The 25,777-nt window shown below is 40.5% G+C and overlaps 1 protein-coding gene and 1 non-coding gene across 5 annotated transcripts in view; one reads left to right on the forward strand and one right to left on the reverse strand.

The window, feature by feature from the left end:
* Positions 1 to 1,879: 1,879 nt before the first annotated feature.
* LOC129494463 (U2 spliceosomal RNA) lies at positions 1,880 to 2,070 on the reverse strand. The gene has a single exon (XR_008661357.1). It is a non-coding gene; the product is annotated as a U2 spliceosomal RNA (small nuclear RNA).
* A 10,218-nt stretch (positions 2,071 to 12,288) lies between these two features.
* VPS41 (VPS41 subunit of HOPS complex) overlaps positions 12,289 to 25,777 on the forward strand; it is a 166,338-nt gene continuing 152,849 nt past the window's right edge. The window contains exons 1-2 of one of the 4 annotated variants that reach the window (XM_055300997.1): positions 12,289 to 12,324; positions 22,398 to 22,436. In XM_055300997.1, coding sequence (XP_055156972.1) covers positions 12,304 to 12,324; positions 22,398 to 22,436 — 60 coding nt within the window. In that variant the 5' untranslated portion in view covers positions 12,289 to 12,303. Of the gene's footprint in view, positions 12,325 to 12,591; positions 12,660 to 13,477; positions 13,501 to 17,778; positions 17,812 to 22,397; positions 22,437 to 25,777 lie in introns of those variants that run through there. The other 3 variants (XM_055301001.1, XM_055300999.1, XM_055300998.1) reach the window with 3 other exon arrangements.

Genomic DNA, 25,777 nt, shown 5'->3' on the forward strand with positions numbered 1-25,777 from the left:
GCTTCTCCCTCTGCCTGTGGCTCTGCCTCTCTCTCTCTGTGTCTCTCATGAATAAATGAATAAAATCTTTAAAAAATATATAACGGACCCAATTTAATCACATGCTCATCTCAGAGGCCAAAAATGTGAAGAAGCCACTGTGCTTGAGCTCCACCCAGATCACCTAAACATCGAAGGACAAAAGGATAGGGAAATGTTCCAGAGAGTAAAAAACTAGAGTTATTCCAGTCCACCTTACTTGCCTTATTTTCTTATTGTCAAAAATTATAAGGCAGTACTTTTCCATTGCAGATAATGAAATCAACTTAATGGATAGTAAACAGAGTACTGTAGGATAGCATAGGGTTGGATAGAATAGAAAAATGTCAATGATGTCAGTGTGAACCACATATACCAAGGATAAATATTATTCATGGAAATTTTGTTTCACTTGAGTGTGTGTATGTGTGTGTGTGTGTGTGTATTCTCTTCTCTTGACATATATGTAGGATGAGTTTCTCACTGCAAATTGCAGTAGGTCAAACAAAACAAATAACACCCCAAATAAACCAAAACCTTTAAGATACACTGAATGAATCCACCTAGCAGTGAGACTTTCAAGCACACAATTAACTCTTTAGGAGATGAAAATTAACTGTGCTCAGCATTTGTAAAGATTAAATTCTCCCATTAAGAAACAAAATTTGTCTTCCATATTTAATGACATTATGCTAATATGTTTCTTTTTTATGATTTTATTTATTTATTTGACAGAGAGAGAGCGCATGCACATACAGGGAGAGTGGCAGGCAGAGAGGGAGGGAGGAGCAGATTTTCCTTCAGTGGCTGAGTAGGGAACCGATGCGGGCTCAATCCCAGGACTCTGGGATCACGACCTGAGCCCAAGGCTTAACCGACTGAGCCACCCAGGTGCCCCACTTTATGCCAGTATGTTTCTAAAGGCTTGGTCCATGAAAGTGATAAAGCAAAACAATTCCTATCAGCCTAGTAATAAGTGTCCATGGTTTGAATGTTCCAGACTTGATATTCTACACTCAGCAAATAGAGCCAGGACAATAGTCTGCAAAGATTCAAGAAAACTAAGCTAAGGTCCCAAGAGTCAGAAGTTGTTTTGAAAGCTAAGTTATTCTAGAAGTCATTTTATAGCTTAGTGGGTGGAAGATACAAAGTAAAATATCAAGTTGTTTTCATTATCAAGTAATAGCCTGGAAGGGTGGGAAAAGTTATTGTAGGCAACATTAGACACTGAAGAAAACTTACTCAACTCAGAGTCAAAATAAATAGTCATATGTTTATGGAATAATAGCCTAGTGGCTTGAAAGAGCACTAGTTTGCAAGGGTCCCTAATTCACTTGCTTAGGATAAAAGCACACTCTTTCCCTGCAAAAGATGTTAGAACTTCATGATAGCCAGGCGGAGATAAACAGGCAGACAGAGCTGCCTAAAATTCTAGGAAAAGTGCTGCAAGTACAACCTAGAAATAGAAAGCGTATTTCCTGGAGAAAAGAGTATTAATAGCTTTTCTTGCTGTTGTTAGGGCAATAACAATGAGTTCTGAAACCAGAGGCCTTAGTGGTCAAGTACGGAAGTGGGGTCAGGGGACAGGGGACAGGGAGATTCTTCTAAAAAGAGAACGGCCCATCCGAAGGCCCAGAAATTGGAGGCAGTGGGACACATAAGGCACTCCAAGTGATTCCAGAGAAGAGCATGAAGAGGAGAGGCGTATGAGGCTGAAGAGGTGGTGAGTACAAGGCCACTGGATTTTATCCCAAGAGAACTGGAGAGCCCATGAAGGATTTGAAGCAGAGCAACTGTCCCACCATGTCTTATTTATTTATTTATTTATTATTTATTTATTTGCAACCTTTATTTCCCCTGAGGGGGGTGCACCATTCCTGGAAGTACTGCAATACCAGGTCGATGTGTGGAGTGGATGGAGCAAGCTCCTATTCCATTTTCTAATTCCCAAATTCCATTTAATATATTGTCCTCAGATAGAGAATGTATCAGATATTACACTGATAAGAACAGGTACTACCTTTGATCTTAGCCAAAAGGCCGAGAAGCGATCCACCCTGTCTTCTTTCTAAAGTATCACTGTAGTGGCAGTGAGAACAAGGACGTAGATGGAGAAGAAAAGAGGCTGAGAGACCAGTGGAGGGGGTGTTATACTCATCTAGGGGAAGGTTGATGGTGACTTAAACTAGGAAAGACAAACTGGGGATGGAGAGAAGGGATGTTAAGAAGAGAGAGAGATGTTAACAGCATAAATTAACAGAACTTGGTACTTGTTGGGGTCTGGCACTGTGAGTGAGGGAGATGCACCAGGGAAGATATCTCGCTCTATGATGGGGCAAGTGCATGTAGAATGATGCCAATCATCGAGAAAAGACCTGTGCGGAGGAGGTGGTCATAGAGAGCAGGTGATGAATTAGGGTATATCCTCAAAAAGAGGACAGGAAAAGAGAACAACTTAGGAAATAACTGAGTCTCTGTAAATTTAACTCTACTGTTAGTGACTCTTCGGTGTCTGTCCCCTAATCTTTGAGTTCATGTGTCTGCTCTTAATACATGCTAATTGCTGAATGAATGGATGTCATCTGTGTAAAATGAGTGGTGAAAACCACGCCTTTCGCTCAAGCTTCAAAACAAGTTACAGAGTGATATTATACTATTAATATTTCTGAAAGGGAAATGTGGATCTTAGACACATTTCATGGATGAAAGGATCTGGTAAATGAGTTAAGAACAAACTCCTAGAAGCTCCAGAACAAGCTACTTCCCCATATAATCCTATGAATAGGCTGAATAAAAATCCTCCCAGAAACCTTCCTGCAATAAACAATGTAAGAAGCATTTAAGCACACTTTATTCTGACAATATTAACTAATGTCACCCAATTTAGAATATTGTAAATGCCGATACCTGGTGCATGGAGTGAGGAATAGCATTCCTATACCAAAAGTGAGAGTGATGCCAAGGGAGGAACCACAATGACCCTTTGCCTTGCAAGAATCCTCATCCTGTTAAGGGAGGGAGAGAGTTTTCTGGTTGAAATGCCTGTTGCCCCGCAAGGTAGTATAGATCTTACATAGATCTGGGAGTCACCCTGGAATGATTTCTAAGAGTTTCAATAAGGCTAGCCCAATTCGTGGAATGCAAACACAGAAAAGAGCCACCACTGTGGGAAAAAATTATTCTTTGGGTTTATAGATGCGCTAAACCCAATGATCCTCTGGACATTTGCAGCACTGTGGTGCTTGGAGCACAGCATATAACTATCACCAGTGAACCCTTTTTCAGGTATGAAATTACACCATGTTTAGGGGCCCCTGGGTGGCTCAGTTAAGCATCTACCTTCAGCTCAGGTCATGATCTCAGGGTCCTGGGATTGATCCCTACTTCAGGCTCCCTGTTTAGGGGGAGTCTGCTTCTCCCTCTGTTCCTTCCCGTACTCATGCTCTTGCTCTCTCTCTCTCTCTCTGTCAAATAAATAAATAAAATCTTAGAAAGGAAAAGAAATTACACCATGCTTGCAAAGACTGTCATTATTATAGTTTGAATATTTTCTTCCATTCTGCAGTTTGGCATAAAAGAAGTTTCTTAGATAATATTTTATTTACAAATTGTGGACCAGGTGCAAACTTAGCAGTTCTTGAGATTATTAGAAAGAGAAAAACCTGTTAATTAAGTTTAGCTTGTTTGTGGAAGAGGGAAGATTTCCAAGCATTACAAGATGGGAACTCAAAAAAGGTGGAAATTCAGTGCTCCAAGAGTAGACTGTATACTATTATTTAGGAAGGGTTTTACTGCAAAAAGCACATTCAAATCTTAGTTGTTTAGTAAGTACTTTTTTTCTTTCTATCAACAAGAGGGAACCTTCTGGCCAACCACCTGCCACTTCTGCAAGAGGAGGTGTGTTATTTTGAATTCCAAATATGCCTATCACAGTAAGAGCACTCTTGTGGCAATTGCAGGTAGGTTTTGGGCCATCTGCCTGGTATCCTCAAGAGTTTCCTGAACATTCTCTTCTTCATAGACATCCCACCTCTAGATCAACCAAGAATGGACACATAAGACTAATACCTACTGGTCTAGTTCCTGAACCAGATACTTGAGCCAGTATCTTTGAGGGGCTCATATTACAATTTCTATTGAACTTGAAACTGCCTTTCAATGTGGCTCCTGGCCTGATATCCATATTTATTTATGTGCGATTACTCATCTGAAATCTAGCTAAGAAGGCATGGTAAAAATCAGTTACTGGGTGAAATTCAGCTAGCTTAGAACAGCAGCATAGTCCTTCTTGCAAATGAGGGAATATATCAAGAAGAAGTGGGAGTGGCAATTGCATTTACCATTCAAAGAGAGGGGAATTTGGTCCTGTCTCTGTTCTGATTCTCTCACTTAATCCCTTAGGGCTGAGAATCAAGACTGGTTCCCTGGTTTCCAAAGCCCTCTTACTAGAGCAAAAGCAGAGAAGATACGCTATAGAGTTTGCTTAGAGGAGAAAGCCCTCGTGTGTGTGTGTGTGTGTGTGTGTGTGTGTACATATCAGTTAGAGCTCTTTGGGCTGTAAATAAACATCAGAACATGAATTTGAACCTGTTTCAACAACAAAAAATTACTGGGATACTTTACAGAATCAGGCAATAGTTTGGCCTATTTCAATCTTAATTCTAAAAATCCGAGGGAAGGGATAAAGATTGATAAACTGAATCTAGTAAGTATAAGGACTTCGTAGGCACCCATGGGCCAGGGGCATGGTTTGGTAGGGAGGCCAATCCTAGGAAAGGGCTCTGGACAGATAATCCAATAAATGTCTTTTTTAAAAAGATTTTATTTATTTATTAATGAGAGACACACACAGAGGCAGACACACACACACACACACACACACACAGAGAGAGAGAGAGAGAAGCAGGCTCCATGCAGGGAGCCTGATGTGGGACTCGATCCCAGGACTCCAGGATCACAACCTGTGCGGAAGGTAGGCGCCCAACCAGTGAGCCACCCAGACGTCCCAATCCAATCAATGTCTACTGCACATATTATTAATACTTAAAACAGGCTTTTTCTGTCATTAGGATTTCTCAATTGCAAGAAACAAACCCAAGATAGGAGAAAACCAGGGTGAGACTTGGTAGAGAGAGTCCCATCATCTGTATCAACTGACGGTAGGGCATGGTTTTCTTCTCCGTGGCCAATCCTATCATAAAGACTTTTCCCTTTCCTCCTTTCCATTCATCTGCACCATCAACAGACATTGAAGCACAATGGAAAGAAGAGGGGCCAGAATCTGTAGCATGGGATAAGTGAAAGGGGTAGGAACTGGTTTATGGGAATAGCAGGAATAGAACATCCCAGTTTGAAGTAGGATCTGCAGGAACCAGAGTAAGAGACAGGCATGAAGGGGGAGCACTGCAGATGGCCTCAGGAGGCAGTTGATAGGGAGTTGGGGTTGTTGTTGGTGGGGTTCCTCTATTTCAGGGGCTTGTAGCTAAGGCTTGTGCCATCTTGTAATAATAATGCTGGAAGTGGTGGATAAACTACTTGGTTATCATATTCCAATAAATGACCAGAGTACTGTAGAAACTCAATGTGGTAAACAAAAACAAACCCCTAGGGTGGTTAAATTTGGTTTTCCTCACGAACCAATATTCAAAGTAAATACAAAACTACAAAACCAAATTAAATACAAAACCATAAAACCAAAAAGAGGGTTCTTTAAATTTAATCACTGGGACTTTAACAGTAGTGTTTTCTATTGTTCATAACATACAGATTCAGCAGTATTGTAGATTGGTTTTCTAGCCAAGAAACCCATTACTATTTAAACTAAAAGTGATTGTTAAGCTCCAATAAATTAATATGCCAGTTATGTTAAATTTTGGAATGTGGTCGAGGACAACCAGTACTTTTACCTAGGACAATAGAACCTTCCTCCTTCTCATTTTTTCTCGTCTTCCTCTTCTTTTTCAATTTTTAGTGTCTCTTGTGTTTGAAGGATGCAAGATATATGGAAGAGAAAGGGTCTTGCTCCACAAACATACCTTGAAATTGGATTCTTGCTGAAAAATGGACCTTGTTTCACAAATGATATTTGGATCCAATGGCAGGATGTGTTTAAGTATTTTGTTTCAAAATTTTGATTGAAAATGAAAGATTCTCTATAAAATAATACATTTCCTTGGCACAGCTAAACACCTGGATTCTGAACAGATTGAATTCATGCTTTAAGTTAAAAAATTAGTTTTGTGCTTTTTCTGTCAAAAATATGAAAGAAGTTCAGTAAGTGGATTGCACATAAGCAGTCTATGTCTGGGGAAAATACAAACAGATGGTCTTTGAAATATTTCTTAGTAAGACATAAAATAAGAAATCCGAAGGGTGAATAAAGGACTTCATAAGTTATTCAAATTACCACATTAGAGTATTCAAAAATTGTTTTTTAGGCATTTCTTGATATTTCCAAAGAACTTTTACAACAACTTCAAGAGACTTTTGACCAAGCCATTCCATTTTTACACAGTTTTCTAAGGAAATGTTTATAAAGTGCTCAAAGAAACAATGTTTATCACAATTATTTATGATAGTGAAAATTGATGGCAATCTAAATATTCAAAAGTGAGGGGTTAGCTACATAAATTATAATAATCAACTCAATAGAAGACTGTTGACAATTCTGTAGCTATATATTTATTTATGTGGAATTATGTTTTTGACATACTAATAGAATTTAAAAATGTGCCACAGAACTGTAGAGTACAATTGAAGTTATGTTTAAAATTCAAATATAGGTGTTCTAATGTAGAAAATCTGGAAAAATATTCCCCAAAAGTGTTGCAATGGACATAAGAAAAAAATCCTTCTAGAGTCTCTTCTCTCTTTTATTCATTACTGAGTTACATTTGACAGATCACTTACATATTACCTTTTTCTTTTTACAAACAAATTAATCTTCACCATTCCCTTTAGTAATCTGTAAATGTAAAGTATTAACATACATAACACGGTGATCATTTATGGGAAATTATCATGGAAAGAGTAACCACTAGGTATTTCCACCCTCACAATGGGTGAGATACTACTCTATGTTCTGTATAATTGTACAGAAAAATGACATTTTCTTTAAAAAAAGACTTTTAAAGAAGATTTTTTTACTTATTTTAGTGATAGAAAGTGCTTGAACAGGGGAAGGGCAGAGAAAGAGAGAGAATCCTCAAGTAGATGTCCCCCTGAGCACAGAGCCTGATGCAGGGCTCAATCTCATGACCCTGAGATCATGACCTGAGCCAAAATCAAGAGTTGCACTTAACTGACTGAGCCATCCAGGTGCCCCACACCCACCAAAAGACTTTTTTAAAAGAGCAGTTTTAGGTTCACAATAAAGCTGAGAAAAAGGTACAGAGATTTCCCGTATATCCCCTGTCTCCTCTACATGCATAACCTCCCCAACTATCAACTCCTCTCCCACCAGAGTGGTCCATCTGCGACAACTGATGAACCTACAGTGACACATCATTGTTACCCAAAGTCCAGAGTTTACATTTCAGTTCATTCTTGATGGTCCTTCTTTGGATCGGACAAATGTATAATGACATACATTCATCATTATGATACCATCAGAGTATTTTCATTGCCTTAAAAATCCTCTGTGCTCCTTCTATTTATCCTAAGTCCCCCTCTTGGCCACCCCCTAGCTCCTTACCCCTGACAACCACTGATCAATTTACTGTCTCCATAGTTTTGCCTTTTCCAGAATGTTATATAGTTGGAATCCTATAGTATGTAAACTTTTCAGATTGGTTTCTTTCACTTAGTAATAGGTACTTCAGTTTGTTCCATGTCTTTTCATTTATTGATAGCTCATTTCCCTTCAGTGCTGAATAATATCCCATTGTCCAGACATACAATTTATTTATATACAGTAAATAAACTGGGCATGCAGTTTATTTACTTATTCGTCTACTGAAAGACATCTGGTTTGCTTCCAGGTTTTGCCAATTGTAAATAAAGCTGCCAGAAATACATCCGTATGCAGGTTTTTGTGTGGACATGTGTTTTCAACTTTTTTTGGATAAATACCAAGGAGCATGATATTTAGGTTGCATTGTAAGAGTATGTTTACTTTTGTAAAAAAAAAAAAAAACTAACAAAAATTCTAAACTGGCTGTACCATTTAGCACTACTGGCAGCAATATATGGCACATCCTTGCCTGCATTTGGTACTATGAGTGTTCCAGATTTTGGACATTCTAGTAAGTGTGTAATGGTGTATGCCATTGTGGTTTTATTATTTTTATTTTTATTTATTTATTTATTTATTATTTATTTATTTTTTAAAAGATTTTATTTATTTATTCACGAGAGACAGAAAGAGAGAAGCAGAGACATAGGCAGAGGGAGAAGCAGGCTCCATGAAGGGAACCCGATGTGAGACTTGATCCTGGAATTCCATGGTCACGCCCTGAGCCTAGGCAGACGCTTAACTCCTGAGCCACCCAGGCATCCCTATCATTGTTGTTTTAATTTGCATTTCCCCAATGACTTGTGATGTGGAGCTACTTTTCATCTGCTATCTGTATATCTTTTTTGTTCAGGTGTTTGTTGAGGTCTTTGGCCCATATTTTAATTGATTTTATTTTGTTTTTTGTTTTGTTTTCTTATTGTTGAGTTTTATGAGTTCTTTGAATATTTTGGGTAACAGTCCTTTTTCAGATAAGTCTTTTGCAAATATTTTCTCCCAGTCTGTGTTTTGTCTTCTCATTCTCTTGTTGTCTTTTTGAGAGCACAAGTGTTACATTTGAATAAAATCTAACATCATCAATTTCTTTCATGGATCATGTCTTTGGTGTTGTATTAAAAAGGCATTACCATACCCAAAGTCATTCAAGTTTTCTTCTATATTATATTCTAGGAGTTTTACATTTTTTCATTTTTACATTTAGGTCTATGATCCATTTTGAGTTAATTTTTCTGAAGTGTGTAAAGTTTGTGTCTAGAATTTTTTTTGCATGTAAATATCTGTGTAGTGGTTCCAGTACCATTTGTTGAAGGGACTATCTTTGCTCCATTGTATTGCCTGTGCTCCTTTGTCAAAGATTGGTTGGCTGTATTGATGTGGGTCTATTTCTGGGCTCTCTATTTCTTCCATTGATCTATTTGTCTACATTTTCACCAATACCACATTGTTGATTACTATAGTTTTATAACAGGTCTTGAAGTTGAGTACCATCAGTTTTCCAACTTTGCTATTTTCCTTCAATCTTATATTTGCTATTCTGGGTGTTTTGCCTCCCCTATAAACTTTAGAATTGGATATCTATAAAATAACTAGCTGGAATTTTGATTGAGATTGCATGGAAGATATAGACTAAGTTGGGAAGAAGTGACACCTTGACAACATTGAGTTTCCCAACTTATGTGCATGGAATGTCTCTTCATTTATTTGGTTCTTTTTTATTTTATTCATCAGTATTTTATAATTTCCTCATATAGATCTTTTACATATTTTGTTAGATTTATAGAAAAGTATTTCAATTTGAGGGATGCTAATGTAAACTGTATTGTATTTTTAATGTCAAATTCTACTTGTTCATTGCTGGCATATAGGGAAGCAATCAGCTTTTGTATACTAGCCTTGTGTCCTGCAAACTTTCCATAATCGCTTATTAGTTCCAGAAGGTTTGTTCAAGTCTTTCAAACTTTCTACATAGACAATCATGTCAACTGTAAACAAAGTTTTATGTCTTCCTTCCCAGTCTGTATACTTGTACTACCCTCCCCCCTTTTTTTGCCTTGTTGCGTTAGCAAGAACTTCCAAAATGTTGTTGAATCAAAAGGACATCATTGCCTTGTACTTGACCTTAGAAAACTTTGAGTTTCTCATTTTTAAGTATTATGTTAGCTGCAAGTTTTTTGTAGATAGTCTTTATCAACTTGAGAAGGTTCCCTTGTATTTCTAGCTTACCAAGACTTTTCATCATGAATGGATGTTTCTGTATCTATTGATATGATTATGTGATTTTTTCTTTTTTAGTCTGTTGATTTGATGGATTATATTAATTGATTTTTAAATGTTAACCAGCCTTACATACCTGAGATAAATCCCACTTGATCATGGTCTGTAATGTTTTTATACATTTTTAATTCCATTTGTTAATATCTTGTTAAATATTTTGAAATTTGTGGTCATGAGAGATATTGGTCTGTAGTTTTTCTTGTAATGTTTTTGTCTGATTTGGTGTTAGAACAATGCTGGCCTCATAGAATGAGTTAGGAATTATTCCCTCTGCTTCTATCCTCTGAAAGAGACTAGAGAATTGGCATAATTTCTCCTGTAAACTTTTGGCATAATTCACCAGTGAAAACATTTGGCCTTTTGAAATGTTATTAATTATTGATTTGATTTTTTTTAGAGAGATAAAGAAGGAAAGGGCAGAGGGAGAAGGAGAGAGAGAGAGAGAGAGAATCCCAAGCAGGCTCCACACCCAGTGCATAGCCCAATGAGGGGCTCAATCTCATGATCCTGAGATCATGACCTGACCTGAAATCAAGAGTCAGATATTTAACTGACTGAGTCACCCTGGTGCCCCTGATTTGATTTTTTTAATAGCTATAGATATAATGTTAGGTATTTCCTCTTGGGTGCTTTTGGTAGATTGTATCTTTCAAGGAATTGGTCTATTGCACCCAGATTATCAAATTTGTGGACATTATTATCCTTTTAAAGTCCACAGAATCTGTATTGATGTTCCCTCTTTCATTTCAGGAATTAGTAATATGTGCCCTCTCTCTTTCTTAGTTCCTCTGCCTTACTGATTTTACTGATCTTTTCATAGAATCGGCTTTTGGTTTTGTTGACTTTCTCAACTGATTGTTTTGTTTTCAATTTCATCGATCTGCTCTAATTCTTATTATTTTTCTTGTGGTTACTTTGGATTTAATTTGCTTATCTTTTGCTGTTTTCCCAATGTGGAAACTTAGGCTGCTGATTTTAGCTCTCTCTTTTTTTTCTAATGTATGCATTTAGTGCTATAAATTCCCCTCTAAACTCTGCTTTTACTGCATGCCACAAATTTTGATATATTGTGTTTTCATCTTTATTTACTTTGAAACTTTTAAAAATATTTCTCAAGACTTATTTTTTAACCCATGTGCTATTTGGAAGTGTGTTATTTATGATTTTCCAGTTATCTTTCCGTTATTGATTTCTGGTTTACATTGTTGTCTGTGAGGAGGTTTTATGATTTCTATTGTTTTGAATTTGTGAAGGTGTGTCTTACGGCAAGAATATGGTCTATCTTGGTGAACTTTCCATGTGAGTTTGAGAAAGTGTTTACTCTTACCTGTACCTCCATAGCTTAAATAAAGGTGGGAGGGTGAATGGATGATGGACAAGAAAAAGCAGGTGTCTTGCTATAGTGTGAAAGACTGTTGCACTGAAGACTTCTCAGGCTCTAATGTACATATATATTGCCCAAGGATATTATTAAAGCCCAGCTCTAGATGTTTGGAGAGGCGGTAAACTCATTTCTAACAAGTTCCCAGATATTAATGCTGCTGGTCTGTGGACCACCCTTTCAGCAGCAGGGGGTGAGAGGACCTCTTAGACAAGGGAGCCAAAAACTGTCATTTCACATGAGAAAACGTGGGGCTCTGGGCAAGCAGTACAAGCTAACCCAGTATTTTTGAAGTATAACTTTTTATGTGGTTCTCCACTGCAAAGAGTGACTTATGCTTCATATTCACTTAATATGTTTTTCAAAAAGGACAAGAACACTTGTAGACTAAGCAGCATTTTCTTTTTCTTTCTTTCTTTCTTTTTTTCTTAAGCAGCATTTTCTAATCACAGAGTCTCTGGCATTAGACAAGACCAAATTCTAATCGAATCGTAGTTCTGCCTCTCACAAGCGGTGTGACCTCTGAGCCACGGTGTTCTCCTCTATGAATGAAAACACTAAGGGGCGGCTGGAAGAATTCAGTAAGAAAATTCATGCAAAACTATAACCCTAGGTCCTGATATACATTAAATATCAATAGATAATATCATAATCAGGGGACCAGTAAGAACAGCAATAAAATAAATCATGGAACTAACGACGGTTCCGTTCAGATTCTACATAGCACAAGCACGCTGAGCTTGGAGAGTCAAAGCAGGGATGAGGCCCAAGAGCCTCCCCAGCTGGAAAAGGCTCCGCGGCGACACGCTGCTGGAACTACATTTCCCAGCAGCCCCCGGGTCCCCGCGTCTCGGTTTCTCTCATTTCCGCGTCTGTCATGTGACTCCCCGGCGGCACCATGGCGGAAGCAGAGGGGCAGGTAAGGGCTGTAGCTGCAGGCGAGCGAGTGAGAGGCGAGGGCGACTGGCGGTCGGGGCTTGGAGCGGAGCGGGCGGGCGTGCGGGGCTGCCGCGGGAAGGTGCGTGTCGGGGGGCGGGGAGGCAGGTGGGCGGCCGCTGCTGGCGGGCGGCGGGGAAGGCTGGCGGACACACCCCCGCGGGGCGGCCCTGCTCGCCGTGCCCTGCGGGCTGCCCTCCGTGAGATCGTGGCCTGAAGGCCGCGCGGCTGGCCCGGGGGCCTGCTGCCCTTGGGGGGCGCAAGCCGCAGCCTGGGTTCGCAGGCCGGGCGACTGGCCTCCAAGGCCTTCGCATCCAGGTGAGAGCAGAGCTGCCTCTGCGGGGCTGAGCGGAGGGGGCCAGCCGCGGCGTGCAGCGGTGCTTGGGCGCCTGCCGTCGGGGCAGGAACGCGGGGGCTCCGGGGCTGGTTATTCAACCTTAAATACACAATGGAGATAGAAGGGTAACGTTCTCTGAGGGTGGTTCAGGACACAGTAAGATAGTAGCACGGGGGGTGGGGGGTGGGGGGCGGGGCTCAGCGGGTTAGCGCCGCCTTCCGCCCGCGGCGTGACCCCGGGTCCCGGGATCGAGTCCCGCGTCGGGCTCCCTGCGTGGGGCCTGCTTCTCCCTCCGCCTGGGTCTCTGCCTCTCTCTGTCTCTGTGTGTCTCTCATGAGTAAGTAAATATATAAAATCTTTAATATAAAAATTAGGGAATTCCTGGGGGCTCAGCGGTTTAGTGCCTGCCTTCGGCCCAGGGCGTGACCCCGGGGTCCCGGGATCGAGTCCCACATCGGGCTCCCTGCATGGCGCCTGCTTCTCCCTCCGCCTGTGTCTCTGCCCCCCCGCCCCCGTGTGTGTGTGTGTCTCTCGTGAGTAAATAAATAAAATCTTTAAAAAAAAAAAGATAGTACCAAGTTAAAGTACTTCGTGAAAGTTGGGCTCAGTGAAAGTTACATGAGATTTGTTGCTGGGTGGACATCAGATGGCAATGCCAGTCCACACTTGGCAACGTGGCACTGGATTTTATTTTATTTTTTTAAAGATTTTATTTATTTGTTTTCATGGCAGAGAGAAAGAGAGAGAAGCAGGCTCCACGCAGGGAGCCGGATGTGGGATTCGATCTCGGGACTCCAGGATCAGGCCTTGGGCTGAAGACAGGTGCTAAACCGCTGAGCCACCCAGGGATCCCCCACCGCCCTTTTAAAAATATTTTATTTATTTATTCATGGCAGAGAGAGAGAGATTTTAGAGTAGTAGTTAGGGATGGCAGTAGAGTCACCTTATTTATTTATTGATTTATTCATTCATTCATTCATGGTAGAGAGAGAGAGGCAGAGACACAGGAGGAGGGAGAAGCAGACTCCATGCCGGGAGCCTGACACAGGACTCGATCCCGGGACCTCAGGATGGCACCCTGGGCCAAAGGCAGGCGCCAAACCACTGAGCCACCCAGGGATCCCAGTAGAGTCACTTTCATGTAGGCAATGGAGGTAGCCAGACGTTAGCTGCTATGATGGAGTAATATCAAGAAGACAAAAAAGCGCAGACAAAAGGTCAGAACGTGGGGGAAATAACTTTTCCGTTTCCAAGGCCCTTCCAGGTTGGCAGTGTTTTTCCTTACAAATTAACACGGTCATCAGTTTCCCTAATTGCCTCGAAAAAGTGATTTATGATGAGCTATACTGTAACAAAGGGAAGTTTTAACAGGTTGATAATTTGTACCATTTGTAACGTACCTCATTCGCATGATGAAAATTTGCCCTAGGTACATTTGATATATATCAGTAATTAAGAAATAAGGTACAGGGGATCCCTGGGTAGCGCAGCGGTTTGGCGCCTGCCTTTGGCCCAGGGCGCGATCCTGGAGACCCGGGATCGAATCCCACGTCGGGCTCCCGGTGCATGGAGCCTGCTTCTCCCTCTGCCTGTGTCTCTGCCTCTCTCTCTCTCTCTCTTTCTCTCTCGTGACTATCATAAAAAAAAATAAATTCAAAAAAAAAAGAAATAAGGTAGAAACTGGGTTTGCGGGGTCATTGTGACAACAGGGGTGTTGCTACCAAGCACTGAAGCTGCCTTTTCCCATCCAGTCACTTCGAAGGAAAAATGCTCGTTAAGCACATGTAATTTCATGAGTCATTGCTAGGTTTGATGGTAGTGGTGAGATTGCTTTTCACACTGTTGGTCTTTCAGGTTGAAATATAGCTTATTTGTAGTTAGGCTTAAAGGCAGAAAGCCTAGATCTTAGATATAAGGTAGTAGAAACGGAGAAAGTTGCCCTTTCTATTTACTAGTGTTTTGTGTGGCAGAGACGTTTGGCAAAGCCGTCTGATGTTTAAAAAGCACTCATAGAAAGTTAGCGATATAATACAAATGCTTTGGATTTTTATAGCACTTTCCAGTGCAAACCCTACAACGTCACATTTGGTCCTCACCAAAGACTTCCGCGTGGTAAACGTTTATTCTGATAAATGCCAGGACGAGCACCTCCTATGTCTTACACCTAACGGCTTCTCATTGCACTCGGAGGAAAAGCCGGGGCCTTTAGGATACACAGGTTGCCATGTGGGACTTGCCCCAGATGCTCCTTCTCCTTTTTCTGACCTCATTTTCCACTGCTTTTCTCTGTTCCCTTTTTGTCACTCGGCATCAGCTATACTTGGTTTTCTTACTCTTCCTTCAACAGGCGGACATGTTTCTACATCAGGGCCTTTGCTCAACACTGCTCCCTTTTTTACCCCAGATATCTACGGGCCCTTCTAACCCGCTGCCCCAGTTCCTTTATGTCTTTGTTCAAGTGTTATCTTTTTCAGTGAGGCTTTCTTTGATCATTCTTTGAAACCTCTTTCTTGCATTATTTTCCTCCTTAACACTCATCACCATCTGACACAGCGTGTTTTAAAATTTGTTGATTTGTTCTGTACGTTTTTGTGTTCATTTCTGTATATTCTCCCCATTAGAATGTAAGCTTCATGATGGTAAGGATTTGTTCACTGCTGTTTGCTTGACACCTAGAGTAGTGCCACAATATGTGTTAAATGATTGAGTTTTACACATAAGGAAATGGAAATTCCAACTAAAGTAACTTAGGCTTTTTTTCTATAATAAAACTCCAGTCGTCTGTCTCCAAAGCTCACAGTTTTTCACTTGAATACCCCACCTTTTAAAAAATACTTAGAAACCCAATTGTTTTTTTTTAAGATAGATAGATTTATTTATTTATTTATTATTTATTTATTTATTTATTTATTTATTTATTTATTTATGATAGACATAGAGAGAGAGGCAGAGACACAGGCAGAGGGAGAAGCAGGCTCCATGCCGGGAGCCTGACGTGGGACTCGATCCCGGGACTCCAGGATCGCGCCCTGGGCCAAAGGGAGGTGCCAAACCACTGAGCAACCCAGGGATCCCCTAATTCTGTTTTTTTTTTTTTTTTTGTATTTAAAAAAAATTTTTTTTATGAAGCAGAATGGGCCCTTAGCACCTTAATAAATGTCCTTCAAGTCATAATTTCACCTTTGACACTTGAATAGCTTGCATACGGTTAGAGTGGACATTCATCCCTCCACCAATGTCACTCTCAAAAAGTCCAGCATTTTGTTAATTGCATAAGGAAGCAGACATTCACAAATTGTTATTTTTTAAAGCAAATAATGCTACTAAATTAAAGCTAATAAATAATATTTTGTTAGTAGTCCTTTGTAGATTAAAAATGGTTAGAATTTTCTCACCCTGCTTCATTTGTGCATTTCACAGTAAAGAAGCCATTAAAATCTGGCTTTTTTTTAAAGATTTTATTTATTTATTCACGAGAGACACACAGAGAGGGACAGAGACACAGGCAGAGGGAGAAGCAGGCTCCTCCCATGGATCGGGACTTGATCTCGGGGCTCCAGGATCAGGCCCTGGACTGAAGGCGGCGCTACACCGCCAAGCCACCCTGGCTGCCCTGGCCTTTTGTATACAGTTTTTTGAACACTTAAAGGGCACAAAAGTGGAGTTAAAAAAATTTGCTAATTGTTCTGTTCTGCTACTTTGAACCTTTTAGAAAATCTTGACATAATTTTTCACCCTAGAATGCTTTAAGAACTGAGATGTGTATTAAAATTAGCTATTACCTGATGACAGGTTAGGGCAAAGAAAGCTTTTTTCCCCCTTGACATCATGCACTATAAATGCAAACAACCCTTTATGATGAACAAGACAAAACTAAATCTCTCCTCTTAACTTTTCTGAGCATTGTATTCTTTGGTGATTGCAGTTTCCCCCCCCTTTTTTTTTCCTCTTTAATTTTAGAAGCATCCTAAACAGTAAGATCTGTACTGAATTAACATAATGTAAAGTAGTTCATAAGGTCTCAAACTCAAAAATCACTTTTTTTGGATATGATTGAACATTTTTTTTTAAGTCATTGGGAAATCTTTGTTTATGCTCAGTATGGTGAAGGTAGTTTGCAGAAATAACTACATATATATTATATAGGTCACAGAAAGGACTAGAAATCTTCTAACCAGCAGTTTTACTTAGCTATAAAATGATTTATAGTTGACCTTCATTATCTCAGATGCCTAACAGTATTTGTTCATACCTCTTTTATGGATAACATTCTGCTTGAAGTCTGGTTGTTCGTGTATTTGTCTTCTCTCTACTGCAGATTGCTGAGTCCTCAAGAATGAGGACAGAGCTTACTCATGTCTGTATCTCTCAAAGGGTAGTGCTTTACAGGTACTAGGTGCTTAATAAAATGTTGAAATGAATTCATTAGGGAGAGACTAGCTTTTTGAATTAAAAATGGCAACTTGTAAGTTAGATGCAGTAGAATTTGTGTTGTTTTAACTTGAAACTTTTGAAAGTTATTAATTCAAATATATTGGTAGATTACATTTTCTACATTCCTCTCCCTCTGGTCCCCTTTCATCTTTCCAACCAACCATCAGGGAACCTAGTCTATTAAAATATTTGATCAGTCAGACCACCTATTCCTACAAAAGAGTAGAGTTCCTTCCCTTTCCCTTTCCCTTTTCCCTTTCCCTTTCCCTTCTCCTTCTCCTTCTCCTTTTCCTTTCCTTTCCATTCCTTAATTTTCCCTCTACATTTTAAAACTTGGGGGAGGTATCCCTGGGTGGCGCAGCGGTTTAGTGCCTGCCTTTGGCCCAGGGCGCAATCCTGGTGACCCGGGATCGAATCCCACATCGGGCTCCCGATGCATGGAGCCTGCTTCTCCCTCTGCCTGTGTCTCTGCCTCTCTCTCTCTTGCTGTGACTATCATAAATAAATAAATATATAAATAAATATTAAAAAAAATTAAAAAAAAAAGAATTAAAACTTGGGGGAATTTAATCCTTATTGTAGAGCAGTTACTGATTATTAGATGGCAGTTCATGAGCATGTGTACTCCCATGTGAGTACAAATATTTGACTGCCTCAGTTTTCTTGACTGTAAACTGGGGCATGTACTCCAGAACCCTTGTGAGTATGAAATGGGATAAATTATGTGGCCAGGTTTGATACGGGAGAGAGCTGGGTTCTTGTCTCAAGGAGTCGGAAGTCACAAAGGAGAGGAAGTAAAGCAATAGAAGTTTATGAAGCAAGCAAAGATACAGAGAGAGCTCTTAGAGTGAGAGCTTCCCCACAGGGTTGCCCACTGGGGGCTTGTAGGGTTGGTCTTTTATTGAAAGACAACCAGGGAACTTAAATCCTTTTAACATTGATACCACCATTGAATAAGGACTAGTGATAACATCCTAAATGGTTTACTTCTTGGGGTCTGGTTATTCTTTGTTGGTTACAGATGACTATCATAAAAAAAGACATCATCCCCACCCACACCTAGGGCAGGGTGGTCTGGCTTGTTTCCTTATCTCTGGTTTTCTTACACTTCAGCATTTTGGGGATTCTTGTGAGCCTGTTTCCCTGGCCCGCTAACTTTCCCTGCCTAGCCCCATTTGTCCCTAACTCAGATTGAAGCGTCTTATGTGTAGGACAACAGTTTATTGTCCAAACTTGGGCTTTGCTCAAGTATGCACAATTTTGTCTCTCTCTCTTTTTTTAGTTTGATCAAGATCTTTTAAAAGCAACTTCACTAATAACTAAAGAAAGAAACCCAAAGCCCCAAATAAGTTTGCTAAAACACAGTGTCAGAGAAATTTTTAGAGGATCCACTCTTTACCATCATATAACTAAAATGTAGTCACAGAAATTAGCTTAGCCGGACATGCTTATTGCCTTAAAAGATTTTCCTCTCATTTTTGTCTGGACTGGCTGGCTGAAGGCCACTGTCAGCAGCTGATTATTAGTGGTCTCGCTGACTACCTACATTACCACCTTGGAGAGGGAGCACTCATCGAGTCTGGGGTTCTGTGTTTCATACAACTCCCTATTTTCTGCCGTTCAGTCACCCTTGCCTTTGTTTCTTCTGGGAACTTGGTCCTCCTCAGTGTTTGTTGTTGTTGTCGTTGTTTTTATCAAATGCTTGTGATTCTAGGCTCGTATTTAGACTCCCTGAATCAGAATCTGAAGATGGAGTGTTTGTAGGAGTATTAGCCAGTTTCCCCAAATTGAATTGATGTGATTGTAATGCAGTTAGATTTGGGATTGGGTCACTATGTCACCTCTGGTCTCTTTTTCCATGCTGGGCAGACATCCAGGTTTTCCCTCCTTTGCAGACAATGATGGGTGCCAGTAGCTGAGCCTTTGGGCTCAGTGGAGTTGGTACCCTGAGTCTGCCCATAGTGCCCACTTCCCAGATACTCCTTCATCTTTGCTACTCAACCAGCCTAATTAATGCCTGAGTGCTCCAAACTGGCCACAGCTCCTTTGAACTTTTAGAAACTGGCGCTTTGATGATACAGGAATATCACACAAATAGATACGCATCGCACAGATAGATCCTCTAGCCTTGGTCCACATCCAACATTGGGATCTCTCACACCCTGTTTTCCATTAAGTTTAGCTGTGTTACACAATCTGTTGGGAAGGAGAGAAGGTGGCAGTGCAGCGCTGAGTGTCTCAAGTCTATCCTCAAGCCAGGCTGATTTCCTGGGGCCTGATCTCTGCTCTGTTTCTTCATCCTGCAGATGTTGGAGCTGGCCTTCCTCAGGCTCCGGCCTCTGTTTCCCCCCAGATTCTGTACCCCTCCCCCAACAATGTGTATAGATTCAAGAGTTCTCATGTCAAGGCACAACGATTGTTAGGTTTGGGTAAGTGATTGAGTTTAAGGGATTGGTTTGCAAAAGAAAGGTAAGGCGGAGCAATTGTTGAGGTTAACCTTCTCCTGTTGCCCATATTTTTGTCCAGCTCTACATTTGAATCACTCTGCGCCTTCTAGCTCATTATTTTTGCTTCAAACAACACAATTTTTTAAAATTGTGGTAAAATATACATAGTATTTACCACTTTAACCATTTTTAAGCGTATGATTAGTGGCATTGAGTACATTTGCATTGCTGTGCAGCCATTACTACCATCCATCTCTAGAACTTTTCGTCATCACAGACTGGAACTCTGTACCCATTAACACCAACCCCCCATCGCCTCTCCTCCGGCCTCCCCTCTACTCTGTTCTACTTGCCACCTCATATAAGTGGAATTGAACAGTACACATCTGGTTTATTTCACTAGAGAACAGCACAGTTTTGTGACTTATGTTTTCAGATTTGGAGTTCTTTAAAAGTTAGAGTGTGAAGTTAAAAAAAGTTTTGAAAACCACTGACTCTTTCTGAATTGTAACCTTTCTCACCGTTCAGCCTAGCTTTTTGGATCCTTCACTGGGACATTGACCTCCTGTCTTCTGGTTTGCCCCTGGTCTCTAGAGTATTCAGTACAGGGGCTTGGATGAAGATAAGAAATAGCAGGCAGGATGATTCCTGAAGTCACTCACACATTGCTTTGGTGGGGTTGTGAACAAAAGTGTGGCTTTTTTTTTTTTTTTTTTTTTTTGAAGCCACACACAGCTACCTTTGGGAGGTCTGTGCTGGTGCTGGGGGTCAGTTCGAGACTGTACTGGAGCAAATGTTCTCATTGATACCAGTGGCCTCAGGAAGTTTCTCTGAGAGCCTGGTTTTCCCTGAAGACTTAGTTTCTGAGAGCTACACGCCTCGTGGTGTCAGATTCTGGCACTGCATGCTTTTTGGTTCAGAGCAAGAGTATAATTTGATTTTTGAGTTTTTGGTTGAAATTGCTGGGTGGGGACTTAAATGCTTTTGTTTTAATGAAGAACATAAATGAGAGATTTGCTCTTTTACCCCATGTGCCTATTTGAATGGATTTCAAATCAGAAAAAAAATTTCCTTAGGCTTAATGGAATTTTTCTGAATTCTGAATCCAGTGTCCTTTTAGAGTTTAGAGTTCTTGGGTTGGGGAATAGGTATCCAGGTGCAGGTCATTGTCATGGTGGTCATAGCCTTGTTTTGCTAACATTAGTAACTTAATATTCAGGAATAGACAGGGGCAGAAAGAGTGTCAGAAGTCATTAAGTTTAGCCTTTGAGCCTGGATGTTCTTACCTCAAGGGTCATTAGAAAATTCTGAGATGCTAGGTGCAAAGCATTTAGCATTGTGTGGATATATATAATAGATGTTCAGTAAGGATGTCAGAAAAGTGACTGTTAATAATAAATGGAGTGTGTCCAGAAGAGAAGAATCAGGATGGTAAGTGGACGAGAACCAGGATCTGGGATGGTTACCACAGAGGAAAAACAATTTAGAAGGGCAGGCATGATACGTGTCATTAACTCTCTGGAGAACTGTCAAGTAGTAGAAGAATTGGATTTTTTATGTATCTTATTGGTGCTCAGTACAAAAAGTTACTGCAGAGGGATTGTAGCTCCAAAGCAATAAGAATTTTCTAATGTAGAAGAACTTGAAAACTAAATAGGCTGCATTGAGATTTAGAGGAGACTCATGTTCATTCTGGGTAATGATACAACTGCAGTAAAATTCTTAATTACAAGTCACATTTATCCCCATTTTACAGATGACCTTTCAGAGCAGAAACGTATTATCCACAAGGCTGCTCCACATCCTGCCACCTACCAAGTTCTCCCATGATTGAAATTAAAATGTTTTCAAATGCCAGATTTGTGTATATCCTGCTATACAACCTGCCCTGAGTAATATCTACATCTGACTTTCTTTAAAATGTTTATTTTTTTTCTTGAAAAATGTTAGTTATATCTAAAATGTCCTTGCCCCATTTTTTTGATCTTTTTTTATCTCATGGATTGTTGTAAAATGCTTACATTCAGTGTCAGCATATTAGTTGTAACCTTTTATTGCTATTGATATCTATAAGTATGTTAAGTAAATCTTCATTTTGCTGACCTCTTTGAGGATGCGTGGCATCAGCAGATTCTCTCTTTCAGTGGACAGGTGAGAGATTAGCAGGATCAAGTCAATTTTTCCCTTTTTGCTTTGTTTTCTCCAGAGCAGCAAGATTCATTGTCTAGCAAGAGGGAAACTGTGTTAAATGGCAGAATTTGTCTTCCAGTTAATGGTTTAAAGAGTAGATGTAAATTATAGAGCTTGTTTGCTCTTGTCTGATAGGTACCACTCTAGGGGAATTCTTTTGTAAAAAGCTGTTTAAGCAAGACATTCGCTTTGACTTCACCAGATTCATAGCATAATAATTAATAGCACAAGGGCTTTTCAGTATAAAAATTGGCGTAGAGATACCTTGAGGATGGCAGTTTCCTCTTCCCTTCCAAGATCAGTAGGGCTGCTTTGCCAGACCCATTTGCATTTTTAGTGAAGGAAAGAGCCTTCTGTGTACTCATGTGACAGCTCCTGGGGCTGTTCATCAGCCTGCTGACCACTCGAGGGAGGTCAGCAGGAGCCACGGGTCTGAGTGACCCCAGAGTAACCATCTCAGTCCTGCTAGATGTGGGAAGTTGTGGAGGCTTGTGAGAGTCACACCATGTGGAGTCCTTTCTACCGTAATTGTAGATTTCTTCCCAGAAACGGCAGGTGGGTGGTGGTGGGGGGGATGCGATGACTCTTCTCCTTTATTTTATTCTTGTGTCATCTCCTCTGACCATTTTCCCCCTCTGTGCTTTGTAGGAAACCGAGTCTCTCGAAGAATCTACAGATGAGTCTGAGGTAAGGTGGCAGTGGTACAGGAGCCTGAGGATTTCTTGCTCACCATGTTATCTTGAGCTTGTTCTACTTTGTTAAGTGCGACGTGCTGGAGACTGGGGTAGTAAAGTAGGGCCGCAGCTGATTGGGCCTTGGGGCAGAACATGCCCATTGTCTTTAAAAATATTAAATGGATTGACTTAAATAAACAGGAAAAGGAACACTTTCTCCTGATCGTGAAGAGTAGTTTAACCTGAGGTGTGTTGGTAGTGGGAAATTTGATGCAAAGTTTTGCAGATTAATATTGATACTTTAAAAAAATCTGTATTTTAGGGGCCTGTGAGTGGCTCAGTTGGTTAAGCATCCGACTCTTGATTTTGGCTCAGGTCATGATTTCAGGGTTGTGAGATCAAGCCCTATGCTGGGCTCTGCACTGGGTGCGGAGTCTGCTTAAGATTCTCTCCCTCCCTCTCTCTGCCCCTTCCACCCCCACTCTCAGGCAGTCTCTCTCTCTCTCTCTCTCTCAAAGATAAATAAATAAATTTTAAAACAACCAATGTAGGTTCTGCAATATTCTTTTCTCATTCGTTCAGTGAATATGACATGGTTATTGCTGTAATTCCTGAGTCATTCAAATTATAGTTCTTCTCATAAAATAAAAAGGAATGTACCTACATGTAAAACTGTTAAGGAGCTAAATTGTGTTAAAGATTGTATTTTAAGGAGAATAAAGTAATATTTAAGTGTGGGCTTTTAAAAAAAATTATATTTTTATTTTTATTTTTTTAAGATTTTATTTGTTTATGAGAGACACAGAGAGGCAGAGACATAGGCAGGGGGAGAAGCAGGCTCTCCGTGGGGAGCCGGATGAGAGACTTGATCCTAGGATCCTGGGATCATGACCTAAGCCAAAGACAGACGCTCAACCACTGAGCCACCCAGGTGCCCCCCCAAAATTTTCTTTTCAAGTCTGTGCATGAAAGTTGAAGCATAACACATATTCATGAACTTAACCAATTTTATGGATGGATTACTAATAATTATTATATCCTATAACTATTTCTTTTAGCTTAGAGGAATGAAAAATATCTACGATAACCTGCTGGAAATTCACACCAATGTGACTGTAGCCAGTATAGTCTGTAAATATAGGTTGCTTTGCATATAATTTTATATGGATTTTGTTTGCTTTTTCAGGGAAAAGGTGGGCTTAAACATTTTATTTTTATTTTATTTTATTTTATTTTCGGTTTTTGTTTATTTTAATTTTTGACAGTTTTTATTTACTTTTTTAAATTTTTTATAATAAATTTATTTCTTATTGGTGTTCAATTTGCCAACATACAGAATAACACCCAGTGCTCATCCTGTCAAGTGCCCCCCTCAGTGCCCGTCACCCATTTTAATCTAGAAAACATATATTATGCTGTTACACATTTGCAGTTTGGCTGTAGAGGCATGGTTCCTAATATTTGTACTACTAAGGATCTCTGATACTCTCTTTGAGGCTCCTGATAAGGCTTTACAGAGTTTGCTTATAGGTATGGTATAATACTTTTTGGTTTTTAATAAAATACTGAAAAGCAGTTTAGGTTACCAGTTTCATTTTTGGAGACCTCTGGTTGCCATGTTCTCAAGACTCACTGGTATAGAATTCTGCAGTGTTAGAGTCCTGTCCAAGAATTTCATTTCAGAAGTGAGGAGGATGTTGGCAGCCTCCTAAATAAATCTTTTATTTAGTATCCTTCAGATACTAAACATATCCACAAAGAGAGCAAACAACACACACACACACACACACACACACACACACACACACACAACTCATGCCTCCAACATAATCAGGAAACAGGGTATGTTGTAAACTTCAGTATAAGTGGAGAAATACATATCCAAAACCAGCAGAGCCAGCTGTGGATGGAGTCTGGAGCTGAGTCCAATGGAGGCCAGCTGGAGATAAACAGAATGTAGCTGATCCCCAGCGGGGGTGATGTACACACGAAAGTCACTCCCTGGAGGGAGAGGGTCCCACCCTGAGTGGGCCAGTCCTGAGAACAGGTCTGACACCCGCTGGATCCCAGTGCTGGGTGTTGAGGATTTTAAATGGCGCTGTGTGGGACTAGGGGGACAGTGTTAGGTTAAGGCTGCTCTTGGAGAGAAGGGGGCATGTCCCTTGGAAGCTTGGTGGTGATATTAAAGGAAAAGGGGTGGGGACTAAGGGTACCTATAAACAGTAGAAAATCAGGATACTTACCTACTCTCCTCTCCCCAGTACCAAAAAAATAGTGCCCCCCCCTTTTTTAAGATTTATTTATTTATTTATTCAGAGAGAAAGAGAGAGAGAGAGAGGGAGGCAGGGAGAAGCAATCTCCATGCAGGGAGCCCGATGTGGGACTCGATCCTGGGTCTCCAGGATCACACCCCGGGCTGCAGGCGGCGCTAAACCGCTGCGCCACCGGGGCTGCCCAGTAGTGCCCCTTATTAAAGAAAATGCGCTTTGATTACCAGTGTAACTAAGAGACCTAATAAACCATTCAAATATCTCATTCCCTCCATAGGAACATGTATTGTTGCTGTCCTGGCAATCTAAGACTTGTAAAAGTGAACTGAAATGGCAGGGAGCATCCATACCCCCCCCTCCAAAAAATATCTATGTATCTATATAACTATATTAAGAAAATCAAATGAGAGTCAAAAGTGTTCAGCCAAAACAAGCAGTAGAATAACACTCCATCATGTCTTTAAACAAGCATTTGCAGATATGCAAAACTATCTTAAACCAGAAACTTTAAAACTCAGAATAGAAATGGACAAAAACTAGGAAAGAAGGGAATAAGGTTGAACACTCAGCAAAGAAATGGAAGGAAAGGTCATTCCATTAAAGTTGAAGAAACCAAGACCTAAAAGGTAACCTGTCTAATGTCATATAGCTGGTGCAGGGGAGAAATGAGTTCAAACTCAGATCTGGGCTCTTTCTATCATTTTTACCTTCTAGCTCCGGTGTCTTCTACATCAGCCGGGACTGAGGGACTACCGAGTCAGGCCTTGGATTCATTTCTCAGTTATACTTTGTACCTGCTGTGTGGTCTTGGGCATAGCACTCAGCTCATCTTTTCCTCAGTCCCCTCATGTGGTTCCTGTGTGTTGCCGTGAGGATTAGATATGATTGCTGTTTGTGAAGCACCTTGTATGGTGCCTAGCTGTGAAGTATGTGTTCAGAAGAACTTCATTCCCATTTTGAAGTTCTAAGCTCTTGTCAATCCTTAGGAACAATTGCTGTGGTATGGGTGGTGGCATAGTGCTACAAGGGCGCAGAATAGTGGATGATCAGTAGGGAATGGCTTCTTCATTTGGAGTCTTTAAGA

This window comes from Nyctereutes procyonoides, unplaced genomic scaffold, assembly GCF_905146905.1.
Source record: "Nyctereutes procyonoides isolate TBG_1078 unplaced genomic scaffold, NYPRO_anot_genome, whole genome shotgun sequence".
NCBI lineage: Eukaryota > Metazoa > Chordata > Mammalia > Carnivora > Canidae > Nyctereutes > Nyctereutes procyonoides.